This window comes from Falco biarmicus, chromosome 4 (genome assembly GCF_023638135.1).
Source record: "Falco biarmicus isolate bFalBia1 chromosome 4, bFalBia1.pri, whole genome shotgun sequence".
Taxonomy (NCBI): Eukaryota; Metazoa; Chordata; class Aves; order Falconiformes; family Falconidae; genus Falco; species Falco biarmicus.
This window is the reverse complement of record NC_079291.1, coordinates 51860995-51873284: the sequence shown is the minus strand read 5'-3', so window position 1 is coordinate 51873284 and position 12290 is coordinate 51860995. Positions and strand designations below refer to the sequence as shown.

At 36.0% G+C, this 12290-nt stretch overlaps 1 protein-coding gene across 1 annotated transcript in view; it reads right to left on the bottom strand.

Moving 5' to 3' along the window:
- Positions 1-12290, bottom strand: part of PTPRN2 (protein tyrosine phosphatase receptor type N2) — a 663537-nt gene that overhangs the window by 481751 nt on the left and 169496 nt on the right. Inside the window, exon 3 of the mRNA XM_056337581.1 lies at positions 9983-10096. Coding sequence (XP_056193556.1) covers positions 9983-10096 — 114 coding nt within the window. The remainder of the gene's footprint in view (positions 1-9982; positions 10097-12290) is intronic.

Genomic DNA, 12290 nt, shown 5'->3' with positions numbered 1-12290 from the left:
ACAGGGGTTCAGTAAAGAAACTGACACTGTAGAAAGTCCACCAGAGGGTTACCAAGCTGGTTGTGTCATACGACCAGCAAGAAGAGATGGCACAGGGGCTACTTTTGTGTTGTGAAGAAGCGACTACGAGTGGACCTTAGCCAGCAGCAATGCAGCCTACAGCAGCATAGAGGGTAGTTTAAAACACAACAGAGTCAAATTCATCTTACTTTTGACTGATAATAAAACAAGGAACAAAAGCCACAAGATGTAGTGTGGGAGGATTATGTTGCACATGGCAAGAACCTTCTCTCAGGGGCTAGCCAAACAGGTCAAACTTCGGGTAAAACACAAAGATTTTAAAATTCCATTCCTTGGAAGTTTTCAAGACTCAGGCAGGCAATCTGATACAGTTTCCAGTTATCCTGCTTTTAGACAGAGACTGAACTAGATAACTCCCAGATGTCCACCTAATCAGCACTTCCATGATTCCTCTAAGCATTTCTATGTATTTAACATTAATTATTTGACCTGTAGTTGTTAAATTTTTCACATAAGGACAACACCAAAGGAAATTGTAAATTTGAAATTTGTAATATACCCTAACAATTTCTCAGAAAGTCTTTTTCACTATGGACAGATATGTAATATTGCATATTGGTCATTTGCCATGAAGGAAATCAACCAGCAGCTCCTAATGAGGACCAATGTGGAATTTAAAGTTTGCAAAAAATACTCCATCAAAAGATGTCATCTTGCAAATATAGCAATAAATGGCAACATAATAGCTCCTTGAAAAATTGGGGGGGGGGGGGGGAGGCGCGGAGGGGATCTTTTCGCAAAACATGTATTCATTGGAATATCTCAGCAAATGCAAACTGCCTGGAAACTCACAAAGCTTAATACCCAAGACATCATACAAGTTGCAGTCAGTTTCAAGTTGTGCAATTGTGCTTGTACAGAAACAACCGTGGGTCACATCTGTGACTAAGTGTGACCTTCCTTCCATTCCTTTACTCCTACAACTAACAGAGACTTTTTTTCACCATGGTTATTTCTTAACATTTGAGCACAGCAAAGACATTCCAATGTGTTATAAACCAGGCACTTACTGTGAGAAAAAAATTAATACAAAACATGATTAAATAAAACTCAGTGATTATGGAATTAAATTCTTGGGTAAGGTTAACATATCTTTATCATTTGTAGATTGTTCTATATTTTTACCATGTTCATTGTGCCATCAATTAAGTCAATCAGTGTGATGGTATCTCTAAGGGTAAGTAGCTCCCTCAAGGGCCAGATTTGGGACACTGACTCAGATCAGTTGCTGCTTGTCAGCTAGCTGGAGCCTGACAGAGAAAAAAAATCTACAGTCCCTCTTCCCCCACCTATTGCCTTTTTAGTCAACTCCTTTCATTACAAAAAAGTTTCTTAGCACCCTGAGCCCAAGTTTCTGGACCAACCCTCTCAAGCTCAGAAGAGCAGCTATGCTATTCCCTTGTATTGCATGCTCTCCCCCTGCCTGATATCACACTCCCTGCACTTTTCTGCAGTATCTGTGTCCCCTCTCCATGCATCTTAGATACCTTTTTTGGCCTATCAGCTGGGTAAAATGCAGGTTGAGTCTGACCAGCTCCAAAACACAAAAATAATGCATTGGCTGTAATGTGTATGCAAGAGCCAGCTGCTTCTGAACAAATGGGTAACAGCTGATTTTAGCCCAGCAGTGACACTAATGCTCTTTTGCTCCTCTACATAGCTAGTGATTTTCTAGAAAAGCATTTCATGATATTTATTACACAAGAAAAGCTCAAGTCTGGTCAAATACTGTTTAAACTGGGGACAGATGAAAAACTACTAGAAGGGAAAGTGATAGATGCACAGAGAGTGTTACCATCTCTAACAGCATTTTTTTATCAGACGAGAAAAAAGTAATAGAACAGCAAACGTGAAGGAGCACCTGAAGATAAACCAGCTTTCTCGGAATGTATCAGACTAGAGGATGCTCAGACAGGAATTTTTCCTCTTCACAAAAGCAAGTGGAGCTATAAAAACCTAAAAGGAAGGAACAGGTCAGTTTCTAAAATGTTGCAGACTCAGCAACCTTATACTTACTGAGTCAGATATTTTGTGTTGTTGGGTAGCTCACAGGTAAAATAAGGAAAAGAATGTCAATTTTTTGACCATGCTAAAGAAATGTGAAAATACTGCATTCAAAAAACCCCACAGAAACCCCAAAATGGGGCCAAGAATAAGAAAGTCATTTGATAGCTGTTTGACATACGCTAAGTCAGAGGAAGATTATTTAAAGTCTTCCTAAAAGATCTGAGACACTTCAGTTAAATATGCTGTGCAATGCTTAATTAGAAACCAAACGGCAATGGGAATAAAAGATTAAAAATTAGGGGAAAGTCCTTTTTGCCATTTTAAGACTATGAGAAGCTTCAAAAGAGAAACTGAGCAATTGACAAGTGTTTGGGGGATGGTATGATTTTATTATCATGAACTGCACTGTTGATCCATGACCATACACATATATAAGCAAAACAAAACAGGAGAACCTGTGAAATACAGTGAGTATATGCTAAGAATCAGCATGAAAGAAAACACAAGTGGAACTGAAAAAGAGATTTAATATCAGCCAGCCTTTGGCAGAAACTGCTACATTTATCAGAAGCATTCTGACAAAGCCATAAGATAAAGAATGAAAACATCTTAAGCGAAAAGTGTGCGTGTGTGTGTGTGTGTGTGTGTGTATATATTCTGTAGAGCAAAGGAGAAAAAAAATTGTAGGAATTCATACTGATTACTAAAACAAATTAAAGCTTCAAATCATACCATGGTGTACTGTGAGGGACCTGATCTCCCTATTGAGGTTCTGTATGAATAAAATTAAAATCATGATTTTCAAAAAGTAAGCCTAAATGTTTCAGAATTTAATGTCCTTTTATAAAACTAAAAATACGTCAAGCATTAGGTGTCATTAAGTGTTGATATATTAAAAGAATGTGAGGCCATGTAGATAGAGATAAAAGCTGCAGACAGACAAATGTAATGAATACAGAAATAGAAAAGGAAAACAAATTCCCTAGTAATAAACAAGTAAGGAAGAAAACACTAGTAGTGCAATGATAAAAAAATAGTCTTATGTTGAATATGTAAATATATTATAATTAAGGACACAAAACAGCATAATTAGGTTGGATATGCTATACTGTTACTCACAATTTCCAAGAGTAGCATTATTGGAGAACACAGCAGCTAAAGAAGTAATCTCATGCTTGAGCTGACATTTGCTGACATTCCAAGTATAGGAACAACTGTCAATGAACTGCAATTTGATTGTTGTGTGTTCGAGTGTGTTTTAAAAACATATTGTGTACCCACACCACTTGAAGCTTAGTGTATTCCCAGACCAAGGTCCTGTGGAACGTGTTAATTTTTTTAAAGAATGACCTAAGAGAGTAAGAATGATGTTCCAAGCCACATGTGACATTATTAGAGCAACAAGTTAATGAATAACCCAAATCCAAAGACTTTTTGTTGTTGAGCTGTTGCTCAGTTTAATGCTGAGAACAAGGCCATCCAGGGAAGCCTGGTGACCTTGCTCAGTGCTGTCCAACAGGAACAAGAAAAGACTTCTTTAGTTTTTTTCCAGAGAGGGAGGAAACAGAGGCAGTCTCCAAATTTCAAAGACAAGAAAAAGAACAAACTGTGGAAGAACCAGCACAGAAAACTTCATGGAAAAGACTAAGCATTAATGCACAGGTTAAGATCCATGAGGTGCCACAGAGATCTTCAAAACAAAGGAGGCAAGGCAGGAATTGATCGACAGCCTTTGGTATTTGCATTATATTATCACTATTTTCTTCGCTTCCTTTGGAAGAACTTTAAAGTTATCTGGGCCACAAAGAATTTAATATTTCCTGGTCTTAGTCAGCAATCGTCACTGCTGTTTGACAGAAACATGACACAAAGGAGACATGCAGACCATTTCTGCTTTCTATCAAGCATACTAGTTAATGTGTTATCTTATCAAAAACACAAGTAAAAGCTCTGATTGATCATTCTTTTTAAACAAAAGGAATATGATGCTATTGGGATGACATACATATCTTCCAGAAAAGCAATACTGAAATGATACAAGATCAAAAAGATTTACACAACAGTTATGGATGCAGATAAAATTAAATATATATTTTAAAAGTTTTCTTCTATAATTTCTAATATCTTTCCCCAAATACATAGGATCTGCTTTGCTCCTATAATAAATTTTTGTAATGAAAACACATTTTTCATAAATACCAATTTCCTGAAAAGAACATTTTTCACAAATGTCTTATATGGCAAAGAGGAAGGCAACATCATGCCAGATTATGTCTGGTAAGCAAAGCATCCATACAAGAAACCAAACAGAAAAAAAAAACAACTGTATTTTTTTGTTCTGTGCTGTGCAACACACAGGTGTTCAAAAATTATTTCAAAATGTATTCTTTCTGCTTTATAAATAAATCTTTTTGGTTTTGCTGAAACTCATTCTTAGTTTTCTGAAGTTCTATTTAGGTCTTTAAGGACCAAAAAATTTCAGTGGTGCTTTAGCACTTAATACAGGCAAGAATTTCTTTTCAGTGCATTACTGTCCATTGAGCCACAAAGTTAAGGCAGCATGACAGTGATACCAGCAGAAGGTAAGTATGTCCAGTCCCGGCTGAGTTCCTCCAGTGTAGCATGTCATGGGGTTTATGCTTCAATTCCTGGCTTCAGCACCGTCTAGGAGAAGAATTTGCTCCATACACAGATGTCTGGACCCAGCTGATACCCAGGAAATTTGATGTAAATGCACTGCTCTTTTCAAATATACTTTTTTTTCCTAAAGGCCAAAAAAAGAGTTCGCCTTCCTTTATATCAATATTTGAATTCAAAGAAAAACCTGCTGTCTCCCACCTCTCCTGGTTTCAGCTTTCTATATACTTCCATAATGATGTGATAATCACCTTGCAAATATGTGCAAGAACTGCATTATTCCTTTTAAGTTTATTTCAAAACTGAGCTTATAAAGGTTTACTTTCAAGTCCGTTACCTTTGTTGTAGTAACAAATGATACTTTTCCTTGAAAAATAGTCCTGACTGAAATATTTAGCAACCCTTTCGTAATTCATGCTGCATGTGACAAGTCACATCCATTTCAATTTTCAAGTTAACTGATTGTAAATCATTTTATTTTTTAAAACAAATTTGCTGTAAGAGTATAAAATTATTTTTAGCAAAGTTATATTAATCACCTTACACTTAACTGCTTAGAATTAATTTAGCACAAGTATTTTTTTCCTCCCTGTCAAGAGCTTCCTGGGTTGCAAAGAAAACAAACAAGAGGAAAAAGGTGCTATTTTTTTTCAAATAGTCTGTAAATCTGTTGCCTATTTTCACAGCCCATGAGCCTCTCCTGAACATCTTGCTGACCTGAGCTACATGAATTTAAAAAGTCTATCCTATATCCTATTCTTTTCGGTTCTTTTAATAACACTGTCGATATTTAAATGTCTTTAAGCGGGACTTTCTTCATAATAATGTGAAACTTTCTTTGAAAGTAAAGTTTTGAACAAGAAAGTGTTACAGCAAAAATTAAGTAGCAACAAACATACTCAAGAATCTTTTAGTAATGACTCCAACTTACTAAAAACAAAAAAACATCTATCTGATTTTTTTTTTGTCATACTCATGCTGCATGGTTCCTGCAGTAAAGTGTCAACAGCTGCAACTTTGTTAATATTTAAGTGAACCATGAGACAGAAGCTAAACTACTGATTATTAGCTAACATGCTTTGTTTCTAATACACAGTGTTATGTCAAACTGTGCTAGAAATAGTGTCCACAGGGCATATAGCAAACACAAGAACATGACTTCCAGTTCAAGACAACCATATGCCGCCAAGCACGTAACACTGAGAAAGTATGAACGCTGTAAAATGTTTCTGTATGCTTGAACTTTCTTTATATTTTTTCCCTAAACAGGCACAGTGGCCACGCCCAGAGGCAGAATTCTAAGTCAGATGGGCATTTCTTGTGACTCTGAGCGAACACACTTCTTCTGATACCTTTAAGAAGTGTGTCCTCCAGGCTCCATCTCTGAGCTCTTTTGTCAATAACGCTCACTGCTATGGCAGCTGCGCTTTCACAGACTTAGTACCATGTTATCACCTAGTCTGAATTACTAGTTGGAAACTATTCTATAAAACTAACATAAGTCCTTCTTGGAGTAAACAAGTTGAGAAATACTACTGTTCTCTTTTATGATTGCTTATGCTACTATTTCAAGTATCATTTATGCATTACTGCTTGAGTTATAATGTACCATGATTAGTCCTTCTATCCCAATTTCTGTACTTCTAGTCTTATAGGTAAATAATCAGTGTGAAACTGTTTCCACAGGCTTGCTAAGAATCTTAGTGATGCGATCATTTTGTCTTCACAGTAATATTGTTGGGACAAGAAAAGAAAACATTTTATAATCTATTTAATCCATTTAAGTAAAAAAAAAATAATAATTGTGCATTTCAGGTCAAACAGGAAAGTGCATAGATGATTTATCATTGTTGGTATATTCCAAGAAGTGTCTTCTCCCAAGCTGGACAAGAGGACGTAGAAGACCAGCCGTAGGGATAAGTATTTCCATTTCCTTCAGGCACTGCTTATTCACCCCTCCATCCTGATACTTCATTTCCTTTTTCCACTGATTTAGTCCTATCTAAACAGCATCCTTTTTATTGTCCTGTTTATCAATGAGAAATGTTTCAAGCCCTCATAAATTATGAATTATAGCACTACCAACTTCAGAAAGTGATTCATCATGTTTCAGCAACTATGGGAAGTGCTTTTCCCATATGGTCACATTTATAAAGTGAATCTTCAGAAAATCTTCGTGAAGAGTATTTAGAAAGATTTGATTGACTCAAGGACAGTGTGAGTGAAAATGCCGTTAACAAGGGTATTTGAATGCTAACAGATCATTTCTTTGTAGGAAACTATCTAATGTTCCAAGGCATTCATTTCTATCACCTACTAGTAGATAATGTAGACAAAGATAGACTCAATGTGTAAAGAAGACATAATAACTATATCATTATGAAACCTGAATTCAATTTTAGTCAAAGTCCTTTATTAAACAGATTACCATCAGTTGTGTCACTCATCTAAGCCTCTGTCGTATGCTTCCCTATTGTAGTAAACATTTCAAGCTGGCAGAATCACAAATTATATTTGCCATACATATCATGTTGTCCTTTGTTTTACAGCACCTGACCATACAAACCTCCATTTAGACCATGATTCAAACATAAGCATCACTTAGAAGTGATCAGCAAACAGGAAAGAAAGAGGATGTAAATTTTATGAGGCTTTCTATGGATTATTATTTTTAATTCTGTGGAAATAGATGTCAACAGACTATTGCTAGAAAGAAAGAGGTGATTAGTAATACTACAAGACAACATCAGAAAGGAAACAAAAAAGAAAAAACAAGTCACATTAGAAAAATAAATAAATAAGAACCTAGTTAACAAGTCAATAACCTCCAAAATATCTGGTCCTTAACTGTATATGCATCTAATAAAAATAGAAAGTATTCAATATAGACTTTACTAATAAAGTTTTGTTTATTATAGGACCTACTATATAGTCTTTCAAAAGAAAATTGTCCTGCAGTTTACAAAAAGGAGAGATGAGATGCTGTCCCCTATCCTTTCCAGGGAAGGTGAGTATCACCATGTGGAGTTAGTCAGTATCTTGTGGAGCAGACAAGAATGGAATACTACAAAGGAAATAAGACTTCTGAAAAAATTAAGCCCTTTCTTGAGGTTACCTGAAACATTTGTGTGGTCTTGACATCTTGCTTATCCACACTGCAGAAGTGGTCATAGTGGTTTGCACACAATTTACAGGAGGAAACTGTGCAAGTGACCACCACAGCCAAAAAACATGACCTAAGGTCTAGGTGTATTACATCTGATAGCACTAGCAAAGAGCAGAGTCTTCTTTTAGCAATCTGATGTCAGTAATCCATTAATCTGATAGACTGTATTGATTCTACTCCTTCCATATTTCTGTCCTCACTAAACAGTTCAGAATTTAAGGATACTGAGGGGAAAAAAAAAAAAAGTGATTTTATCACATCAATCACTTGAACAAGAGCATTCAAACATTCTGTTATCTTTTACAGACATATTTAGGATTCCCTTCACTGGGATACCCACAGGCCACAAAAAATGCTTACAAAAGTTTTATATCAGTTCAAAGCATATACACATTTGTGTATGCACCTCTAAATGTCATGTCTAAGAAACGATAAAAGCTAAAGTGTTTTCATTCTCCACCACAGTTTCATTCTCTGTGTTCTTTGTCATTGTCTTGCTATGAAAAAGTAGGAGACAAGTCCAAGTTTCAAGGCCTAAGTTTCCTTCAAAGACGGAATACTGCAGTTTATTGCAACAGGCACATCCAGGGAGGTGGGTTGCTCATGACAGATCCTAGGAAGGGTTGGTTTATTGATCAGAGAAGCATTTAGTAGGGGGAAGTCACATCAGTTGTGTGGAATTAACTAAAAACTTATGGTAGTCAGGGAAATGGAGACAGGTAAGCAACTTTTGAGATGACCTGGGGTATCATACCAGCCTCTGAATGTGCCCCTCCAGCAGGGCATGGGTCTCCTGCACGTCTCTCACCTCTGACATCCCCATGGAGGAAGCTTTACATGTATAGGACTCACCACTGATATTCAGGCAATGTAAATGAGTGCTGACCGTCCATGATCAATTTATGATATGATCAATTTAGATATCAATTTAGCTGTCTTATTGCGATGAATCTGCCCCCCTTCTTTACTACATTCAAACATAAAGCAGATACTAGCTTTTCTGCTTGTACAATGTTACCCTGATGAAATAGTATTTTCATAAATTTGCTTGCATAACTTAGCCTTTAGAAAATGACAAGTTAAAGAGCCACAAGTACTATTCACATGTAACTAAATCAGTCAGGAGTTACTACAATCAAGTTTTTATGAGTTTGCTTCATGTGGATGGGCTGCTGGAAAGGAAATAAATCTCTGAAAATTTTGTTGATCCTCTAAATAAGTGGTTTCCAAACTAGAAGTCCAGCCCCTAAGTATAGACATGAACTCACAAGTAATCAATTTTTTCTAGTAATTAAACTAGCATCATGCTAATATAACATTACTAGTTTGTAATTGAAATTGGAAGTGGAAAATATTTAGGAACAAACCTCCACACAAATGACGCAAATGCAAAATTAACCATTCCAAAAGTCCTCTTGGAACAATTTAGATTACAAAGATCTCCTGGTCCAGCAGCTATTCTAACAGCTTTATTTCATGTGTAAGTACCTAGAAAGTTCATTCACCTTTTTTGGCTTTCACTTTATGCAAGTTTTGGTTTGTTAGTTCAAGTTATGCCATTCAGAAGCTCTAACATCCTTTCTGGCTTTAGAAAAAGCACAAAAATTAACTTCAGAAAACCAAATAAAAATTAAAAGAAACAGAGTAGATGCAGCTTGTAATGAAATCAGAGCAGTTCTGCTTATCTGAATTAATTTGAAAGTTAAGAACTGTTTCTACCTAACTGTAAGTTGTGTGTTTTCTGCCCGTGCACCCTAAACTATGCTCTGGTGCAAAAGTATACGTGGTAAATTATTTTCCTTTCCTGCCGATTTATTTATATGACACCAGCATTCATAGACACTAAACTTTCATTGTACAGAGTGTCAGTCACAGACATGCACTACAAAGGGAAGAAGCACGTCTCCTGAAATTGCTTCACCAAGTCCTTGTCGCAGATTCAGTGAGTCAGGCGGCTTTATACTTGTATAAAGTCTGCACTACTGGGCCTGAAAGGCACCGTGTTTGGAAACTTCTGAAGACATCACCTCAGAGGGAGCACAAGATAATTGTAACGCAGCACAACTAACCCTACTCCAGTTTTTACTATACCTCTGTGTGAGAGCTTCTCCAGGATGATCCTTAGGCGCTGAAGAACAGGAGGTGAAATGTCATATTTATATATGTCTACTACTGGCACTCGCTGACATCGCCCAAATATTCCATCTGCAGGAGAGAGAAGAAGAAAAGGAAAAATATAGACTTTGTTTTTTGAGAGGAAGAAATGCGTGATAAGATGCGCATTTCCAATATATGCTAATTATATACTGAGGGAATCTTTTAAAAGACATTTTAAAAAGCTATCAAAGGACTACTGAAGTCATGAGACAGTGTATTTTCTATCAAAATAAATAAATACTGGAAAGAATATTAGTTGGAGGAAGATTCTACTGTACAAGTTATGCATACAGTTTATTTTATAAATTTCTGATTTCTGCCTCCCAAGTCTTTTAATGTAAGACTTCTTTACTGACAATTCAGTGGGAAAAGTCTTAATGTTCGGTGCCTACTATGTTGCAGATGAAAAGTGCAGCATCCAGAAATATAAATATTAATTTTCAGAAACTATGAGGATTTGCTGAAACATTTTTAATGCAGGCACTGTGTGTTAGGCATTGGTAAATGAGAACTGAATCCGTAATGGCTAGTAAAAGCTCATTTCAAGAAGTACCCTCTAATGAATGCAATAAAAGAAAGCTGCTCACAGAACAATGAGATATTAATGTGGCCTAATTTATTTAGCTCCATTCCATTTGTCTAAAATGACAGACTCTTCTCATCAATGTCTTTTCAAATCACACCTTCTAATTAATTTAGCTTCTTATTAGTCTTTATTTAGAAAATTGTTCATTTTGAGACAAGCTTCCTGTGTATGTGTGGGAGGAACAGGGAGTTCAAACTTTCAAATTACCTTTCTCTCTTTCATACAAAAGACTAATTCAGAGCCTAGGTGCTTCACATGCAATCTGACCATCTGCAATCCTAGGCCTCTGAGAAAGAACGTGGTTTCATTTATTGTTCAAAACAGTTCTCTTCTATATAGTGATCCAAAGGAAGCAATTTAAATGCAACAAGTTTAATTAGCAAAATATTCTACTGCAGTACTAGATTTAACACGGTAATTACGTCTGCTCTGATATTACCTCTGCGCTCAAAAAGGATAGCTACATCAGATTAGCAGAAAATAACAGTACGTATTAATTTGCAAATGTCCATTACTTTCTCTGCTACTTCACAGACCTAAAAGATTACAAATGGGAACTACTGGCCCAGCTGTTCACTAAACACAAATAATGGCATAAAAGAAAATAAACCAATCTAGGATGCAGAAAAAAAGGGTATTATTAGCCTTCAGTCTTAAACACAAATACCTCATTGAAATTAGGCAACTTTTTCTTTCTTTGGCTTTCCAATCCTCCTGTCACTTACAACTGCCAAATTAAATTAATCCAAATTAAAAACTTACCTCTGAGTCTAATTCTGTTATTGGAAACTAGGTTTAATTTAGAAACCACAGACACAGAATTGGTTTGGTTTTCTGCCGAATAATGTATAAAGCAGCCTAACAGCAGATTAAAATATTTATCTCCATTTAAAAACCTGTTGCAGTTGGAAACAAGCAAGGTATATTAATAGCAGTCACTTGTAAATGGATGGATAACAGGAATAAATAAGGTCTTGATTCAGAAAGGAACAGAAGAACATTTCAGTGTTTAAGAGCAAGACCATTCAAAATGAAGCATAATTTGAACTCGCCAGATCCATTTCAGAATACCACCATTAGTGGCTACAAATAATTAGGACAAAATTATATAAGCAACTAATACTGCATTTAGAGTTCAGAAAAGCATACACATTTGGCATACTTTATTTTGTATTAGGTATCATTTAAAGATATCACCACAGATGCAAAAGTTGATTCACTAACAAACTCTAAAAGAGCCCTAAACTTTTTTTCTAAAACCAGAGTTCACAGAAACCTTTAGCCTACCGCCTTTCAATAGAACAAAACCTATTTAAAGCCTAAAATTAACAATTAGCACATGAGTTCAAGCTGCATTACACAATCTATCCAAAAACACTGGGACTGCTTAGGGAGAAACTGCAAGTTACTTTGGCTTTTGTATTTGAAATATGGGCATAATAAGCTTTGAAGAGTCTGCAATCACAAATAGTGCTCTGCTTTGCTAAATGCAGTACTAGGAGAGTGGAGAAGGAGTAGTATGCCCCAAGGAGTGGTTGGCAAATGCCATCTCTAAAGTACAGAGGATCTTTATAGTGGGGATTATAGCTGGACTGGAGTTGTGCAAACAGTAGATTTCATAGCTCGGTTCAGTAGCATTTTTTTAAAAAGTAGGAA